A 19,977-nucleotide genomic window follows, 5' to 3' on the forward strand; every position below is an offset into this window, starting at 1 on the left:
CCAGAATTGATTACAACCCTAGTAAAGCTGGCTCTGACCAAATGTTGGCACCATTTTCATAAACCACAAGTTTTGAACAAGCTTTTTCCTTCTTCTCTGCTAGCATTTAATACATCTTTTTCTCCAGGCATACCAGTCAGGTGGCATAAATCTCCTGCCAAAAGCATGAGTCCCTAAAGGAACAAGAATTACCTTTGACAGAATGTCATGCATGAGATCATCTTTAGGGTAGGTTTATTGTGTCCTACGCAGCTCACAGCTGAAAAAGAATTTCACCTTTTACTTTTTCATAGTATGCCTTTAACTATACTCTTTTCTTAACAGCTTTGTCTACACATGCTTAAACCTTTCAGTCACCTAACCACACAGGCCACAGAATAGATTTCCTTCCAGGAATTGAAAGAAAAGTAACTAAGAACCTAAACAGCTATTTCATCCTGAAAACCGTAACATAGATAACAAAATGTAAATGAAATTTCAAATATTTTTCATAGCTGGAGAAAATAACTAAATCTGCCATCAAAAACTTGAGGCTCATGCTAAGATGTAGCATTAACTTTCCAAACTAAACATAACAACTTAATCTTTTATTCAAGTTCATTAAACAAAATCACTTACTGCAGCTCAAAAAACCTTGTATGTTGAGAAATCTTCATAGTGGAGAAAATCCTTCCAGTTAAACCAGAAACCACATAGGGAGTTTTGTCAGAAGGTTACTCCTGATCAGCAGAAGTTTCCTGAATATTATTTTGAAGGCTGCCTTAAAACCAATCTGGACTGATTTCTTCATGTTTTGCTAAAAATGGCACAGAGATGACCTAGCATCTTTCTTACAACTGGTGTTGGTCTTTGTTGAAAAAGCTCAGCATTTCTGAGAGGGTGTTTTTGCAAAGAAAATGAAGAACCATCAGCGATTCCACTTGAGTAAATTTTTCCCTGACCAAGTGATGCCGACAGCTGTGCCAGCTCCACCACAGCAGAGACAGCAAAGGCTTCAGCCACAGGAAGGCACATGGAAACCACCAACAGAGACCACACCAACAAGGAATTCATGACTTCCACATTTTATCTTTGTTCCCAAAGCAAATCTGTTTGCTTAACCTTTGCTATCACTTCTGTAAAATGGTGTTAAAAGAGACTGTCACAGGGAAAGCTGTTATGAAGCTTTCTGGCAAATATAGGTCTCAAACCCCATTCATTTCCTTAAGAGCAAACTCAGAACTGTAGTAATTCTCAAACTTGGGCACTGTCTTGCAGATACTGCTGTAAGCAGGAACTCAAGTGGCAGGAGTTCCCCTACATCTCCCATCCCACCCCCAGCCTTCTGCTGCCTGCCCAGTGCAGCAGTGCACATCCAGTTGTGCTGTGAGCCAGATCAGGGAGCTGATCCAGGCTTCAAAACAAAGCACAGCCCCTTCCCTCTCCCCCACCTGCCTTTCCAAGTGAATTCAATTCCCTGACCTGATTGCCAGTCCCACAAACAGCTGCACTTTCCTAACTCCTTATGTCAGCACTGCTGTTGCACTCCCCACATGGTGTTATCTATAAAGTGTTTGGTTTGTGGGTTTGTTTGGTTTTTTAAAGAAATATTATTATGTATGACCTACTGCCTCTGAGAAATTGGAGAAGGCTAAAGGCAGGAAGGGTGGGTATCCCTCTCTCTCTGGAAGGAACGAGAGAAGTGCCCAGCAGTTACCAGGTCTCTGAATCTTTCTTCAAGTGAGCCTTTCTGCACAGCCCTGAGGAGGTGACCATCTGAAACACAAAGACAAACCCTTCACCAATCAACTACAGAACCCATTTGAGTCATACCACTATTTTCCCTACAATATCCTAGAAGTATCCTTAGGTATTTCAAGTATGTTCAGAGAAGAAAGGGAAAAAAAAAAGAAAGAAACAAACAAACAAAAAAAAAAAAAAGAAGTAAAGCATCTACAAACATCTTCTCACAACATAACACATAAACCCTAACATTTCTTTAAAATAACTCTACTGAGAAAGGAATTATTCCTGTGTGGAAAATAAGCCAACAGGAGCTGAAGTCTATTGCCTCTTATGAATTTAAAGCTCATTCCTATTTATTGACATGTTGCATCTGCCCTTTGGAGACCCTCATAAATTCTTCATAATAATCTATTTTCAACTGGCAAAAAATGAAATGGCAGCAATGGGAGGTGAGTTCAAGTTCTACATCACACTCTTTGCAGCAATCTGTCCCAAGGCAGACCCCTGGTACAGTAGCTGTGACTGCCCATCTTTGGCAGTGACTCACACCAAACAGGTGAGAGGCTCATGAGAACTTTGCTTAGAGATGTTTGGAGTGAATTTATACTGCCCAACATCTCACATTTGTTTGTTGCATTTGGGAGACTAGTTTCTGTCACACACAAGAACATGACACACCAGGGGAGAGAGGAGACATTTTGCCTGAATCTTCCTCCTCCCACTTCTGTGGTCTCTCCTTCACCTTCCTCCAGAGGAGAGAGCAACTTCCAGGACAAGAAGCTCGGTTGCCACCGGAGAGAAACATTAGCAAATTGCAATAAAGCTGAAAAGATACAACTACTCATGGACTACTTTGGATCAGGAAAACAGGGAGCCTGACTTAGTTCAAGAAACATGCATTTATCTGAAAAACAAGTGGAGAGGGAAAAGGGTTTTAAACTATCTTTTGGCAACAGACAGATCTTGGGCCCCAGCGTGGCTATCTACAACTAACACAGATAGCTGCTGCTGCAGCAATAATTCCAGGGCATACAGCAGCATCTGCCTAGAGGCCAGCAGCAGAGATCAGTGGTTTAATTTTGTGCATTTAAAAGGGGGAGAAATAATGTCAGTGCCTAAAGCAGCCTTAGAACTGATCATAGAGCTCTGCCTTAAGTGACAGCCCTTTCACCGCATGGCTGCTGAGACTGCCTTCTCCAGGGAATATATCTAAATGTTGGGAAACAGGGAGAGAAACTTGGATTCTGAAGTTCACCTTGCTTTGCATTGCAGCACTGTATATGTAAAAAACACCATTTATTGTGCATAAATTACCGGACAAGAAACTCAATTTCTTGCCAGTGAAAGAAGTCAAACAGTGGAAAAAGGGCACTGCAGATCTGTCATGTTTGTTTTGGAGGCTGTGAGGGTAAAAGGAGTCAAGAGGAACTAATTGCAACAATCAAAACAGAACAGAGGGCCCATATTGGCTTACTTCAGGATCATGGATGAAGTGAGAAATCCAGATTTCATAGGTGCTGTTTTGCATCACAGAAAGAATTATGGGGTTATCAAGGGGGAAAGTTGGAAGAAAATGAGATTTTGTCATTAACCATGTTAAATTCTACTAAACATTTATTTAATGTTTACAAGGAATTTAACATTCTCTGTTAAATTCTACTAAAAACTTTGTGTCTACTTCCCCTGAATTACTTTGTGTTTATCTTAGAGAAGCAGGGTGGGGGGGGGGGGTGTGAAGGTCAAGTAAACAGAATATCACCAAAAGTCAAACAAAACAAGAAATGAAGAAGAGACACCTTAGAAATGTCTTGGTCAGAGAACACCTGTTGTGTCTTCTGATTGCTCTGAGTATATGATGCTCGTGTTATTTAGGACACATTGTAATCCCAGATTACCTACATATTTTTCCTTATGCTCTGTATAGATGTGTGACAGCAAAGCTGTTCTTCCTATGTAGTGTTAGTCATATTGCTAACTTGGAACATTCATCCATTTAGAAAGGCAATCCTACAGAGACTTCACATTCAAAAGCCTCATGTCTCTTTTCCTTGTACATTTTTAGGAAATCTGACTTCTGATGCAATTGACCCATTTCTCAGCTATGTTTTTGGATTGCATCTGGGATGTGTCAGTACTGCTAGAGGCACTTTAGCAAAGTTCAAAGGGAGGAGATAAATTACACTGGGGGACAGGGGAGAACTCTCTGCACCACATGTAATACACATGTTAACATGTATTATGTATGGCTATGTTATATATATTATGCACAGCTAACATTTTCCACTTTCTTCTCTTTAATAATGAAAATGTCTCTAACAGAGTTCTGCTCTAGTCTCCTTACCCTGCTCCCTTATATTTGATAGCATCTAGAATAAGCCTTTTTTCCCCTGGCTGAAGGAAGCAGCAGTCAGTGTGACACTCAATGTGTCTGCAATGTCCTCTTTTCATGCTCTTTTCTAACCCTTCCCAGCTGCAATGAAGCCAGTGGTGGAGGGAAACCCTCACAATCAAAGTCAGAAAGCACTTACTGAAAACAAATAAGGTTGCTAAGGTACTGTAAAGATAAGCTCAAACCTACCAAATCCAGGAAGGAGAAGAGAGTTCATATGCTCTTTTCAAACACACACCTCTCATTGCTCAGTCTGTCACATTATTCTAACCCAGAGCTAAAGCTGTGATTTTGTGCACCCAGGACAGATTCCCAGAAATATGGGAATCCCAAGAACCTAGCAGGTTTCAGCACTCAGTATTTACCTCTCTTCCTACTTTTTACAATTCCACCACACCTAAAAAGAGCCAAGAAGCCTTAAACTGCAGGTAGGCTGTATATTATATGTGCATCATCAGTTACTTATAATGACAGGAGCCTGGATAACAGTAGCAGTAAAGCCACCAGCAGCACATCTGGGCAACATCAGCACAGAGACCAGGGGTTCACAGAAGGCACAGATTGTACCCTCCTTGCCCTGGCCACCCTGCCAGCTAGGCTAAAGAGAGTGTGGGCTTGACTGCCTATTTGCAGCTTCACCTTCCTGCACAGGCACAGCCTCAGGAGCCAAGCTTTGCCCACATGTGTTTGCTTCAAACCAGAGCTATTATATAGGCTCAAGCCATAAATAAAGCTGACTCCTGTGGGTTGGGAGGTGGGAAGATGAAAGCCAGAGGAAAAGGATGAGCATGCCTGTTATGCCTTGCCTATGCCAGGCAACCCCTGGGGCCGTGTTTAGGTGTTTTCAGAGCCTGATGAACTCTGGAAGCAAGGAGCAATTGAGGTAGAGCAAGCCCCTTTCATCAGCTGCCCTTTGAGTACTGCACATTCTGTTCCTCATGCAGACAAATTTCCCTACACTTTGAAAGACTCTGGGAAATAAGAGCATTCCACTAGAAAGGTTATATTTAGCCTTCCTATCACCATTCACCTTGAGTTAAATCAGATACTGGGAATGCAGCCATTGCCTATAGAGCAGATGTGTGGTTGTACCTGCTGAACCCCTGAAATTGCAACAACCACCAGCCCTGTGGCTTTATCAGTGCTTCACAGTAAGGCTGAAACTTCTCCAAAGGGCACCAGTGATCTCATTCGTGAGCTTGGCTTCATCCTATCTCATCATACAGAGATCAGAGCAGCTCATTTCTGCTGTGAAAAACAAGAGAGCATTTCCACTTCACACTCAAGAATTTGCACCAAAATGGCACTAGGGTACTTACAAAGTATCTCTCAGAAATGCAGTAAATTTTAATCCTTGCTAACAACATACCCTGAAAGTGATTGGCATGAAAAAGCATAACCTAAATATCCTTACACTGTACCCAGAAGAATTTCTCCTTGCCTCTCATATCTACCACATTCTGTCCACCATGTAACTGTATTTTAACAGTACAAAAAGCTATAAAAAAAAAGGGCATTCACACAAACAGCCACCGGTGAGTGACCTCTGGCACTACTAATTCCACCTGCAAAGGGCTAATAAATGCACCTGGGTTCTCCCACCTGACTGATTTCCCATGCTCAAGGACTTCTCACCCCCTGAAGCTTTAAGTAACCACACTCAGGTGCTGGAAGGTGTAGTAGCCCTACCCTGTCCAAAGCTCCTCTTCATACAAGGAACAACCCAGCAGCAGCATTAAAAAAAACTACACACCAGGATGCAACAGCTTCTCTCTGAGGGCTGCTACTGAACAACTGTTACACTTTTTACATTAAGAGGTAGCAGGATTTTAGATGGTCTACATTACTGCTAAGAAGTCAAGTTTTAAAACCCAAATTAAGCACCAAAACTAGCTTCCAAATTAGGAAAATATGGAAAATTACAGTCTTTTAAACTGTGGGCATGCTTTTACGAATTTATAGTATTTTGCTATGACTTCTACAACTCAAACCTTGTAAAAGACAGCATTGCTAGTAGGGTACTAGTCAGCTACTGCTAGTAGGGTTCTTCTACAGCTTTCAGACAAAAGCCTAGTGATTTGTACTTCAGAAATATACAATTGGAAATACAATCCTGAAGAAGTTTATGGAATCATCAATTTCTCAAACACATGGTTATAGTTTGGAGAAAAGGGTTTGGAGAGAGACATTGAAGATAAATATGCTTGTGCCCCCAAAATGAACCCAAACTTTTAAAGCCCTTCCCTTTTCACACTACAAATTTTATCAAATGAGCATTGCAAGAATGTCATGGGTGGCATTTGCACAGCCACAGCTCCAGCTCAGCCCTCCCATAAGGAAAGCAAAGCTGCCCAACAGCTTCCATCCAGGATGCAGAAGACAATTGAAAATAACAAACCACCTATTTCTGATGTGACACTGATTAGAAAACTAGCAAGGAAGGTATTAAAAACATAAGTAGGGTGAGCAAGTTTGCTGTTCTCATGGTAATGTGTGTATACTTCTATAACAATTATGCTTACAGGGCAGAGAAACAGCTTCCAAAGAGACAAGCAAAATTAAAAAACCTGTTTTTCAATGTGTTCCAAAAACAGAACACCACGCCAAAGTCTCATTAAACTCTTAAACTCTCATCCCCTTTATACAAGTCTAGCTGAGTCTGCACTAACTCATGAGCACGAAATGGGAGGAAAGCAGGGTAAGAAGAAAAAATATTTGAAAAAATGGACCTTTAGTGGTTGCTTCACATATTTCCATTCTGGGCACAAATCAGGCAGCAAAGACTGAAATTCAACCTGTAAAGGTTTCATTTATGCCTAAAGTAAATATCAGGTACTTTGCTACCATGGTGATGAACACAGTAAAAACACCTTAAGCACTCCCACTTCTGCCAGTGCAATAATCAGAAGCAAAGCCTGGCTATCACATATATATTGAGCTCACACTTTAGAAAATGTATTGAATGTTGCAGCTGTGCAAAATCTGAAATACATAAACAATAAATGAACAGAGAGGTTGTGCATCTTATGCACATTCATTGCTCTGGTCCTCCAAAGAATGTGTAAGAACTGACTGATCAAGGGCTCCCAAAAAAACAGCAATAAAACAAAAGTTTCTGGGGGAAGGGAACCTCAATCCATCCCACACTGCCCAAAGCCTGGAGAGGGATTGCAGTTCAATAGAAGAGCACCTGAAGGGCAGCACAGAGGAATTTAAGCCTCTCCCACCAGCAAGGTGCTTCACTGGAGACACAATTTAAATGCCTCTATGCTAAAAGCACAAAGCATGGGGGATATTAGGAAGAAATTCTTTTGTGTGTGGGTGATAAGGCACTGGAACAGGTTGCCCAGAGAAGCTGGGGATGCCCCATCTCTGGAAGGGTTCAAGACCAAGTTGGATGGGGCCTTGAGCAGCCTGGTCTAGTAGAAAACGTCCCTCCTTATGGCAAAGGGATTGGAATCAGATGATCTTTAAAGTCCCTTCCAATCCACTCTGTGAAATTGTCCATGATATGAGTCACCTGTCTGACTCCCATACATTGTTAATACCAAGAAACAAACACTCAGCTTTGGAAAACTAAGAAAGTTATATCATAATTTTATTTTAAATAACCAAGCTCCGTGTTAAAGCTCAATACCTCAGTGTTCCCTTTAAAATGACAAATTATTTAAAAGATTTTTTTGTTACAAAACTAAAGCTAACAGCAGCTCAATCTTTAATGTCTGACAATTTATATTACAACATATATACTAAATTTGAAAGCACTAAGAGTTCTGAAAACTGTCCCAGACTGTCAAGCTGACTTTGACTTTTTGGGAGTAGCCCCACCATCTTGAGCTGACTTCTCTGCTGGCCTCTTTTTTAAGCCTTTCATTTTCCGTGTCTGCAGTTTGCTGAGATCCTGCCTCTGCATGTGGATTCGGCCGTAGGTTGTACCAAGCGCATCATGGGAGATATTCTTTTTCTTCTTGGGCTGCAAGGGAAGAGCAATGTTAATAGCTCTGAGTACAGTCCCAGGGCTCTGGTGAGAATCAGGTGCCCAAAGCAAGGCCTCATACACTGGTTGGAGAGACTAAGATTTGTGCTGTGTGTTCTGTGTGCTTCCAGAGGAGAGTCTGGCTGCCAGCTGAGCACCACAGAAGTGCTGTGGCCCCAGGAATGTCAGCTGGACTCGATGAAAGTAAGCTCTGGTCAAACACACAACAAGTAATACTTCAGCCTTTGCTCTTCTTCAGAGAGATCTGAAAGCAATGCCCTTCCCAAGGTACATACCTTCAGGCCTTTTGGCTGTTTCAAAGACAGCTTATAAAGGTCATCTGAGGCTAAATGTGTCCTCCTCATAACCAGATCTAATGAAGGTCCCATCTCTTCCAGTTCAATTCTGGGTATTTTACAGCCAGATTTCTTCAGAAGCACTCTAGGAGGAGAAAACCAATGAAAATCAACATTGTCCCCTGTGCCAGAGATTGATCCATCTTCCTTAACAGGTTATTCAATCCTGCAGTTCAAAATACTATTGTATTTTGGGAAGGCATCCATCAATAACAGTTTATAATAAATCAGTCCCATTACAATTTGAACACATCCAAAATATGACCTGACTAATGTAATTTTTTTTTAATGGGACTAGTATAATCAGAATTACTTTTAAAACTCAGCTCCAGTACCCTGAAAGCCATATCACTTTTCAAAATCAAAACAACACCCTGGGTATTATTAGACATAAAAAATTCACTATAATTTACAGCAAAATAACCTGAGCACTTATCTGAGGAAGTGTTTTGGTTCTTTGTTTTTAAGAGTGAGGCTGATTAAAATGATTTTATATTAAGAAAAATCAAAATCACATGGAACACAAGCTATGAATGTTCACAGTCTCCTAAGGTAGGGAGTGACTGTGAGGGTGAACACCAATGCAACAAGAAAGATTTCCTTCTCCTGCCTTTTCCTGGTTTTCCTTGTGCATCTCTGTCTGCAGCCTATCCCCTGTTGTTCCCTGGCAAACATCTAAGTGAGGAGAGTTGTAGAAATCAGCCTGAGAACAGACTAAGGCCGTCAAGTCTAAGACAGTACCCAGAATTCACTAAGTTAATTCACACCACCTTACTAACCAAGCCATATGAAAGAGCAATCCTGAGCCAGGAGGAGCTCAACAAGGAAGGAGGCAGCAGACCTAGGGCTTATGTGCTTGTCTTCTGCTGTACAAATTACACTGGAGCACCTCTCAACATTGCATGTTCTAAATGCAGCTCAAGCCAGTTCAATTTCACAATTAAGGTTTTGTACCAAAACCCAGACAAACAGATAAAACAGATACTCACTTGTAGCTTCTCATGTAAATTTTCCCATCCACAGCTGTGAAATGCAGAACGTACTCTAAACCAGCCAGACGAATATTGGGCACAGTGGGACCTCTGAAGAAATCTGAGAGAGTATTTAAAAGGAATAAATGGCAGGTTCTTGGCTGAAAACAAAACCAACAGATACCTGTAACAAATTGGTGATGTGATGTGGGCCCATTCTGAAACAGGAATCTCAAGAAATAGCCCCTACTTCCAACTGCAGCCTGGCCGGTACACAGGACAGAAATTTAACATCGCACATTTTGGTGAATCCAAATGTGTGTGGATATCCTGACAGGAACTCAGTGACTTCCCAGAGATAATTTTGTAGGAATATACATGCTACTTATATATATACTTCCTGTATTAAGTGCATAGAAAAGAGCAAAAACACTTTCAGAGAAGTAACTTAGCATTATTGAGCTAATGGCAATAATTGCATTGTCTATTCTTTTAAATAGCCATCTCTAAAATCAGGGGGGGAAAATCACCTTATTTGGTGTTTAGGCCAGTCAAGGCTCAGACAAACACAGATCAGTACAGAGAAGCCATTTCCTCAGGTATCTGTTTAAAGACATCATTCAAACCTAATACTTAAATCTTAATCATAGCCAGATTTGGAACAGTAGAAAGAGGGATCAAAACCAGTACACAGCAGAACAAAACTCCTATTCTTACCTACATTTTCTCTCTCTGACTTTGGGAAAAAGTTTAGATATAGAACTTCTTTCATATGTCTCTCACAACAAGGTACTCCTGTCCTCTATATAAAGCAGTATTTGTCATTATGTCTAATGTTTTCTCTATTAATAAGCAACACATCTATGAAAATAAGGCACTTCAAATATTTGCCCAGTTTGCAAAGAGAATGCTGAAATACAGGTTAAATACAAAATGGGCTGCCTCTAGCAAGATTCTTATATCAGGCTATGAAAATATACTGTGCAATCAGAGAGCAATGAGCACAGCAATCTGTCCAACATATGCAGAGGGTGGAGAAAGAATGTGACCTTGACCAAGGGAACAAGGTGTGCTAATAAACTTGACAGGGCAATGCTGAAACATAGGAGAACAGCTAACAGATGCAAAACACATCACTCTTTTCTGCTCTGCCCTGCTTTCAGACCCCTTGGCTACTTGTCTTTTCCTTCACCTTTTTGAAAGAGTATAAGCACTGGAGTGCTTATACTCTTTGGAGTATCCAAAACACAGTTTGGCTGGCAAATAACAGATGGAGTCAGCCCAGGAAACTTTCTTGGTCAATTAAATACTCTCTTATTTCAAGTCTAACTTGTAGTTAGAGGAAAAGTTGCAAATAAAACATTTTGTTCACTCGTGGCATATTTTTTTCCCTTCAGTTAGTTCTCTGCAGGTACACAAGCTTACATTCACAGTGGTTTTATTGGCAACACCTCCCTTTCATATTTTCCTGTGGCATCATACATCTTTTTACCCACAGGATCATCTCTTCCCATAAACGCAGGTGGTCAGGAATTTGTTTCTTGGCAACACCAAACAGCTGCAGAAACCCTACACTTCAGTACACCCAGAGAGTTGAAGTTTTTTAAACATACTCTTAATTTACAACTCTTGCTTTGGTTGGACTAGAGACTTGCTTTCTCCTTTCTTTCCATTCCTAGTTCTCTCTGCCCCTGGTCCTCAAACATGTTTCCAGGAAGTCTAATTTACTCTTTCATACAGAGAGCTTTTCAGGACCTTTCTATTTCCAGATTAAATTCTTAACTGATTTTTGAATGTAACTCCTTCTGTATCAATTTGTATCCAAAAGCTGGTAGCACTGTATTCTATGTAGCTTTGGTTAGCATGAAAGCAGTTTAAACATTTCCCAGCCATCCCTTTCCTGGCCAGAAAAAGCTCTCAAATCCTTTCAAACACTCAAAAAGAGTCTGTGTGAGGAAGGATGTTTGAAGACCAAAGGCGACAGCCAATTTAAAATTGCAGAAATCTGCAAATCAACATTTAGAAAGTGTATAAGCATGCCCTATAGTGGTCTGGCCATTTTTAGGATAAAATAGATGTGCAATAACAGAACTAACAACAAGCAGGCAGTGTTGTAAGAGTTGAAACATCTTATAGATGCAGGTATTAGAATGTCATTAAATGCATTCCAAGACTTACATCATTTAAATGAACTACACTACCACTTGGAGACCAACGAAAACCAAAAGAGAAAAAGTGGTATGTCTTTCTCTTCCACGTCTCTAAAGAAAATGCATCCATCATTTATTTCTCCTAAACAGCTTCTTCCACTTCACAGTTTACCCAGACTGTAGCATTAGGTTACCACGAAGACAATAATTCACCCTTGCCCTTAACTTTACCAAGAAACTGCTGTAAGATGATTGTCCAAACATACATAAGCCCTTTTGATGTCACAAAAGCCAATGAAAGCTTGGTTGCTCCTCAGCATCACTGGCATCACTGCTTTGGCAACAAGTAGCTGTCAGCTATCTGATATTCCCTCTGGGATCCCAACAATACTGGTACAGCAACAAAATATTTGCAGCTGTTGTTATAAAGACATTCTTGTATCTTAGCAAGAGTAGCAGCTTAAGGCAACCATCTTTTGCAGAAATGGAACAAATCACTTCTTCCTTATTGGTTAAGGGCAGTTTTGAAGCAGATCAGATTAATACCCAAACGATTTTAATTTGTGAGTGATACCTTCGGGCCTTTACTCTCCTTAACTTTTTTCTTTGACTACTGTTGTGCATCTGGGTATTTCACAGAACTCAGCAGCATAATTAAGACCTGGAGTACTTGGCATATGTTCAAGAAGAAAGATTGGGTGTAGAATACATTTGACTGCCAAGTCATTCATGGCTAATAAACAGGGGAGGAGAAAGGACAGGCGAACATCAAGAGAAAGAGGAAGGACTGCTCAGTTATTTGGCAACTATCTTACTATGCATGTTTGCCATTTCAGCTGTTTGATCATGGGCTGTTTGAGCACATCTGGATGCCCAAAACTGTACAGATGCCTGAACAAGATACACTTCAGAAAATGCACCTGCTTCCTGTGTCAATACCCATTTACAGTGACGAGCATGCAGCAGCAAAACTTACTTATCTTTGTATTCAGGCATCTTCAAAGATGCACAAGCTCAGTTATCACCCTTTCACCCATCCCCAAGAACCAATCAACTGTATTGAGAGGAAGAAAATTTACTCCTCTCCTGCTCCCTTTCAGTCTCATTCCAAATGAAACATCTTGCTTTAAGGAATAATACTAAGGAAAAAAAATCTCTTTTTTAGGGGGTCTGTTTTTAAAGAGCAATCTTTTACCCATTTGCCTAGAAATCTAGAAACCCAAGAAAGGAGCTGAAAGAACAAGACTGCGCTTACTGGGCCAGGTTCAGTATTTTACCAGAACTTAAAAAAATAGACCAACAAAAAACCTAATCTACTTTTAGGAAAACTATTAAAAAGAAAAATCACTCCACCTACTTACTAGATCTAGTTTTGCCAAGCAAGAAGCATTTTTTCAGTGCCAAGAGATGCAATATCCTGTAACTTTTTTGTCTACATATAGCTTCTATAAAGCTACAATGTGCTTTATCTTCCAGAGCCTCCAACTTAAGGATAATAAAAAACTTCATGCCAGTTTGTTCCCTAAGCTCCAAGCCTACCTTAAAGTTAGGGCACAATTTATCTACAGCTGATTTTTACTGCAGGTGTTCTCTCCAAATATTCTAAACAATGGCATGCTTGTTAGAATTGGTGGAATTACCAAGAAAAACTGCTTTCAACACAGAAATTAGACTGAATTGACTTTTCTGTAAACAAAAAACATCCCACTTTCTGAACTTAATCCACTGATTTTAATTTAGATACTTCAAAACATTTGGTTAGAAAAGTGAAACCCAGTACAATTATAAGAAAAGTACATTTTGGAAAACCAAGTATTCCCACAACCTAAGTAATGAATTCTAGTGAATATGAAGTTTCATCTTCAGAGTCTTTTAGGACATTCTTTTTTCCTCCCTTTAAAAGTCATCATTATTAGTTAACTTTAATTTTATGTGACATGAAACCTACAAATGCTAGTTCTTGTTTTCCTTCTGTGCTGAACATAAGCAAGCATTTATTGACAAACCAGCTTTTCCCAACAGATCACATTATTACAGATCCATGCAATCCTACTGCCCAAATAATCAAAATACTGACCAATAAGCAGGCTCTTCAGTCTTCTGTATTCTTCATTCACATCAAACATGTCACCAGCAAATATCAACATAGGTTTTGTCCCTTCAGGACACTTACTGTTCTGTGGAATAAGAATTTTAAAACAACAAAAATTCAGACAGTTAGGGAACATATAATTCATTTAATAGCTGGCCAGTCATTCAACACTGAAAGAAAAACTGCTGTGACCTGTCATCAACAGGGACAGAATAGACTAACGAAACTAAATTAAAAAGCAGAGCATAAAATTAACATTCTGGAGTACACAAATTGACAATCCTCATATACTGCATTAAACACTTCTATTAAACACCGTGATTCATTTCAGGGAACGGAAGAAATTGCAACCAAAAAACCCCACCAGTAGGTGTCGCTGAAATACTGAATTAGCAATTCCTTACCTTGATATCTTTTAGGGCTACAAACTTCTCAACGCCCAGCTCAATCATGTCCAGCACGTGGTAGTCAAACATGCGACCTGTGAGAGTAAAAAAGAAAATCCAGCTATTTAAATACTCACTGAAAACTACACCTACCATCCCAAAAAAAGCCAAGTGAGATTTATTACCTATTATCAGGTTGTTAGGTCGCTTCTTGTTGTGAGATCCAAAGAGAAACAGAGAACAATCTGATTTCTTGGAAAAAAACTCCTGCAATTGAAGAATATAATCAAACTTTTGAGTTGCAGTTCACAGGGTTTAAAACATTCTGCAAAGGCATATGGCACAAACATATGGGTTTAGGAGCTACTTAATGAGAACAACTGCACTTACCAGAATAGTTTTGACCATGGAATGAGTGTTTTTCAGCATTTATGTTAAACTGACAGCTGGATTCAAGATTCAAATAATTTCTTTTTTTATTTACTATTGCATCTTAAAATACAAGTCAGGCAATTTTTTCTTGCTATTTTATCTATTACCCTTTCTTGTAATTCCTAGTTATTTGATTTTCCACAAGATACTTTCAACCTCTTCTCCTTGCCTGACAAGTAAGTATTGTCAAGCTGGCTACCATTTTAATGTCTCACTGTAGTTTCCCACCTAAGCTTTATGCAGCATATTGACCTTGTCTGACAGCTTCTGAACAGCCAGTTAATTCCCTCAAGAGCCAGGCTAGCAACATCTGCACTTGGCACAGGAGCCCTACTACAGAGCAACTTCATGTCAATTTATTATTTAAGACTAAGATGCTACTTAAAACCAAGCCAGTGGTGACTATCACAGAGATCTTTTCTCCAGGAGGAACCGATTAGAGAACTTACTATGGTACAATGTCCACAGCCAACATTACAGCAGTTCTTTCTAAAGATGTCCAGCTCCAAAGTCTTTTTATACACTTCTGCCTCCCAAGGCAGCTCCTCATCTTGTGTATCAAGAGTGACATAAACACAGAGAACTTACCCAGTGCTTCCCACAAGCACTTGGCACTTGTGAAGCACACAAGGACATTTTATCTCCCATTCCTGCAACAGCAGCAGCTCAGAGAGGACATTGCAGCTCTGACCCTCTGAGAGGTCAGAGAGACACTTTCAGAGGCTGGACTAATTGCATGTACAAATCACACAGCTCAGCACCGAGTTTTGCCACCAGATCCCTGAGAAATGCTGACTCTAGACAGGCCAAGAGCAGAGCAGAGGGGACTCCCCTTGAAACATGTGCTCATACAGCTCTGTTAGTCACTGTGTGTTGATATCTGTGCACTCTCTAAAAGCTGTATATTTTATTAAAGAGATGTAAAAAACTCAAATTCTTTGAATGTGCTCTGCAAATATGCAACAACACACAAATTGAAAAACTGCCCTTTAAAAAAAAGCCTCTAGCCAGCCAGCCATTCAGGATTGCTGCTAAAGGATTGAAAGGGGCTTGGTGAGCTTTTCCACCAGCTCCCTGGGCACCCTTGATGGATCCCATGTAGCCCCATAGACATGTGTGTCTGAGTGGTGTAGGAGGTCACCAACCATCTCTTCCTGCATTATGGGGACTTCATTCTGCTCCCTGTCCCTGTCTTCCAGCTCAGGGTACCCAGAGAGCAACTGATGTTGCTATTATAGGCAAAGAAGGCATTAGGTACCTCAGCATTCTCCTCATCCTTTGTCCCTGTGTTTCCCTCTGCACCCAGTAAAGGATGGAGATCCTCTTTGGCCCTCACTTTGCTGGTGATCTAATTGCAAAAACATTTTTATTGTCTTTTATGGCAGTAACCAGATTAAATTCTAGTTGGGCTTGGACCCTTCTAATTTTCTCCCTGCATACCCTCACAACATCTTTGTGGTCCTCCTGAGTGGCCTGCCTCTTCCAAAAGCAATAGACTCTCTTTTTACCCCTGAGTTCCAGCAAAGCTCTATCCAGACAGGCTATTCTTCTTTCCTGATGGTTCATCTTTTGGCACACAAGGATAGCCTGCCCAAAACTGTTGTAAGAGAAAAATTGTTTATACTTACCAATGATGTTTGGTCCTCAAAAGGCCTGGTAATATTTTTCCTGAGAGGAGGAGAAAAAAACAAGTTAGAAACAAAACCAAAACAAACAAAAACCAAAACAAAACAAAAACACACAAACAAAAACAAACAAAACCAAAAAGCCCAGAACAGGCCCAGATAATAATTTCTTATTAATTCCCTGATAATAAAAAGTTTTGCATTCTACCACAAACTCAGCAGTAAAAGCTCAGTTTGAGTTCAAATCACAAGTCCTATGACTACTGCCAGGAATGCCTCAGTGCCATCTCTGCCATTCCAAGTACTTTCCTCCACATTTCCTGTCTCCTGGGGCCTGACCTGCAGAACACCACCACCACTACCACCAGTGACACTATGAGTAAATGCCTTTGCCTGTTCATTCATTAAATTTAGACAGCAATTTACAGTTGTTTCTGCACTACATTCATGCAGACACTGGGTTCCCATTTTGAACAAGACTTAGAGCTGAATCCTGCTCTGTACCAGCTGCCACAGAACAGGGCTCAGCACCAATGCTGATCTCAGGTAGCTTGTTCCCAGTCTATTGAAAATTATGATCAGTCATCTTCTGCACCCTGGACATTGTTCAAGGCCCCAGGCTATCCTGAATGTCTATTCATGCCCTGAAACTACCCCAAAACAAAAGCTGCTTGTCTGCCAGAAGACTCAAAGATGTCAAAGTCAGATCCCTTACCTTTTATACAGTACAGCAAAAGGCTTCTTCACAGCATACTGCAAAACACAAAGTTTAACACATGTCACCTCTAAAACATGTACAGCACTGCTGTTTTTACAACCCAACAGTTTACAGGAACATGTGAAACAGTAACTATGCAGAGCAGCCTAGAAGAAGGTACCTCAAAAGGCCTGCTCACCGTAATACCCTTTGAGCTGGTGACAATCTTGTTTCCAAATTAATTGCACAAGAAATTATTTGTAGAAACTGAGAAATAAAAAAATAATTGAGAAACAGCTGAAATCAAAGCAATCCCTCTGCTTCTAAGGGGCATAAGGAAAAACAGGGAGAGAACAACAACTTGATTATAGAAGCATAAAAGAATAGGAAAACAACAAAGCAAAGAGAAAACAAGTGTAGGAACACCTATAATATTTTGAGGTATAGAGTTAGGAGACACATTTGGTAACTTAGTTTTAGGAGAGGCTGAAAGCTCCCTATCAATGCACAAAGTCAGCTTACAGGATTCTGGGATATGACTTAGCTGTGTGATACAGTCCCAATTCTGTACCTAATCCTCTTAATCCTCTTGTTTTCAAACAGACTTGGCAACACTTCACTTATATACTAGACAATTGTGAAAAAATAAAAGAGCAAGCTCAACATTTCTGGCAAAGAAGAAACTGGAAGAAAGCAATCTTCCTTAAGAAGTAGGTAATGACACCTTTGGAGTACTGGCCATTCTGAGATTTGGGGTACAGGGAGAGTATGAAAATACTGATAGTGCAGCAGAGACAGAAAATTGTAAGAAAGAGAGAGGAAGGTTGCATGCTACATCCAACAACTTACAATGTCTTTAAGCACTTCGGTCACTGTTAAATTTGCATTTCCTCCTTTTATGAGCATAGCATTTTTTGTATTTTCATTTAGCTTGGGTTCTCTCTTCTCAAGAAATCTTTTTGCTCTCTTAGTTTTCGGCTTTCTGTAAGAAATTAAAAGTTAAAAACTTAATATATGTAACAAGACTTGACACTACAGAAAAAGGTGAATCCAAACAAGAATTGTTTCCATGTAACTTGTTTCAATGACTCAAACTAATCCCAACCTGCAGAATAACAATCAATGCCAAAAGCCCTGTGTCAGGTGAATGTGAGAAGAAAACAAAGTTCCTCAAAGACCACCAACAGCCCCCAAAATAAAAGCTGTTGTCAGGAAACAGCGAGGAAGGCTGAGCACCATCCAGGTGAAACACCGCAGCCTGTGCAGGGGCACAGACCATACACACATCAGTGCTACGTGGCTTAACAATTACAGCTCTCCACTAGATTATCTTCTCAGTAAAGCATTAGTTTTATTTTCTTCTTTAAAACAAACAATACCCCCCCCCTCACACACAGGTATCCTAGCATCGTCAGGGGTGGAACGGCGCTTGGAGATCATTGAGTCCAACCCCCTTGCCAAGGCAGGGTAACCTGGAGCAGGTGCCACAGGAACGTGTCCAGGTGGGCTTGGACTGTCTCCAGAGAGGGACACTCCAGGATGTCCCTGGGCAGCCTGTTCCAGCGCCCTGTCACTGTAAAGGAGTTCCTCCTCACGTTGAGGTGGGACTTCTGCTGTTTTAGTTTATGGCAACTGCTCCCCATGCATCACTGAAACTTCAGAAATTAATTCTCTGAGGTGTGTGCAAACACAGAGATTCAACGCCAGCTTGTCACCGCGGTTATTTTAAGCCACCAACTGAGCAAGGGCTGTTTGGCCACCACTAAAAAGACGGCGGCGCTCGGCTTCCTCTCCCCCGCACGTTTTCCATGAGGCTCCGGCAGTGCATCCCGCCCGGGCCGCCGCCCGTCCCGTTTCCCGGAGCGGTTCCCCGGCACACTCACACCACCCGATCCAGCGCATCCATCGCTGCCCTCACGTGCGGAACGCCGCGCCGTAGCCGCCGCGCGCGTCACATCCGCCGGCAGGGCGGGGCGGGGCACGGCGCATGCGCGGGGCGCGGCTCCGCGCCATCGTCCCACGGGGCGGAGGGGAATTCCTGTGGGGAGCGGCTGAGGGTGCTTGGGCTGTTCAGCCTGGATCGGTGGAGGCTGAGGGGAGACCTCATCGCAGTCCGCCACTTCCTCCTGAGGGGAAGAGGAGGGGCAGACTGATTTCTGGTGACCAGTGCCAGGACCTGAGGGAATGGCCTGAAGTTGTGTCAGGGGAGGGGTTAGGTTGGATATCAGGAAAAGGTGTTTTCACCCAGAGGTTGTATGGTTGCAAAAGTTAGGGTTAACAGTAATAGGAACAAAAGCTCGACCATTAGAAATAACACTTAAAATTAATGTACTCATTGCATGTGATATACATAAAATGTTTTCAAAAAATAATACTGATTACCAGATAAACTAGAACAAAGAAACAGCTTCAGTGTAATGCTGAAAGAAAAGGGCTGAGAAGGCAGAAACCAATGCTGTTGGAATACTCCTTGTACATGGGGAAAAAACCTCCCATTCATACTGCTAGACTAAGTAACAAATTAGCAAAACATGGGAGAGTTGCTGTGTTTGCACTCTGTCAGAGAGCAAACTCCCGAAGCACCTCTCTGCTCTCGGTGGCTGAAGCAGCCATAACAAGAGCCCTCCCTGCAGGAGGCTCAGCTGCCACCGAGCGCACCACAAACCCTCCCTCCGGCACTCAAGAGCCTGTGTATTCCCAGGATCATTATTCCAGTTATAATTGTCCTCTATCTATCAGCACCACACAAATCAAGCATGAATGATGATGTCTTTAAACTTCCATGATTGCAGTTAAATCCAGAGGGATGGCTGTGCGGTCTCCTCAAATGCAACACCACCATGTGAAATACCCACACCCAGGCTGAAGGCACACAGAGCATGTTCCCTTTCCTTCCTCTCCCTGCCTCCCTTTCCCCTAGGATTCAAGTTGCTTCTACACAGAAAAAAAAAAGGGAATAATGGGATTGATGGTTTGAAACTGTTACTGTTTTAATGACTTTTCTTTACTGATGCTGTGCTGTGAACAACGCTGTGGGTGAGCTTCTCCTCTGCTCATTACTAATTAAGGTATTACATAATCATACTGGAATTAATCAGGTGTTCTCATTCTCACAGCACTGTTGCAGTTACACTGTTTTGAGGGAGACAGAGAAAGGTAGGAAAGAAGAAGGGTCAGT

General features: G+C 41.3%; 1 protein-coding gene across 3 annotated transcripts; it reads right to left on the minus strand.

Moving 5' to 3' along the window:
* Positions 1 to 7,681: 7,681 nt before the first annotated feature.
* Positions 7,682 to 18,757, minus strand: RPF2 (ribosome production factor 2 homolog). Of its 3 annotated transcripts, none has more exons than XM_059469412.1 (10): positions 18,683 to 18,757; positions 17,649 to 17,781; positions 16,818 to 16,855; positions 16,106 to 16,145; positions 14,231 to 14,312; positions 14,064 to 14,140; positions 13,645 to 13,744; positions 9,436 to 9,538; positions 8,387 to 8,531; positions 7,682 to 8,087 (listed from the first exon to the last, which is right to left on the minus strand). In XM_059469412.1, the coding sequence occupies exons 1-10, from the start codon at positions 18,703 to 18,705 to the stop codon at positions 7,908 to 7,910; spliced, it is 921 nt and encodes a 306-aa protein (XP_059325395.1). In that variant the 5' UTR covers positions 18,706 to 18,757; the 3' UTR covers positions 7,682 to 7,907. The 3 variants fall into 3 exon arrangements, with proteins under 3 accessions (XP_059325395.1, XP_059325396.1, XP_059325397.1); XM_059469413.1 differs by lacking the exon at positions 18,683 to 18,757 and adding an exon at positions 18,538 to 18,645; XM_059469414.1 differs by lacking the exon at positions 18,683 to 18,757 and adding an exon at positions 18,272 to 18,290.
* Positions 18,758 to 19,977: the final 1,220 nt, after the last annotated feature.

Source organism: Ammospiza nelsoni, chromosome 3 (genome assembly GCF_027579445.1).
Source record: "Ammospiza nelsoni isolate bAmmNel1 chromosome 3, bAmmNel1.pri, whole genome shotgun sequence".
In the NCBI taxonomy this organism is placed as follows: domain Eukaryota; kingdom Metazoa; phylum Chordata; class Aves; order Passeriformes; family Passerellidae; genus Ammospiza; species Ammospiza nelsoni.

Coding starts and splice junctions, on each gene's coding strand:
- RPF2 (XM_059469412.1), bottom strand. CDS start 18,705: ATGGATGCGCTGGATCGGGTGGT. Junction 17,782..18,682: donor GATGCGCTGGATCGGGTGGT/GTGAGTGTGCCG, acceptor AATTTCTTACAG/AAAGCCGAAAACTAAGAGAG. Junction 16,856..17,648: donor CCGAAGTGCTTAAAGACATT/GTAAGTTGTTGG, acceptor TGTGTTTTGCAG/TATGCTGTGAAGAAGCCTTT.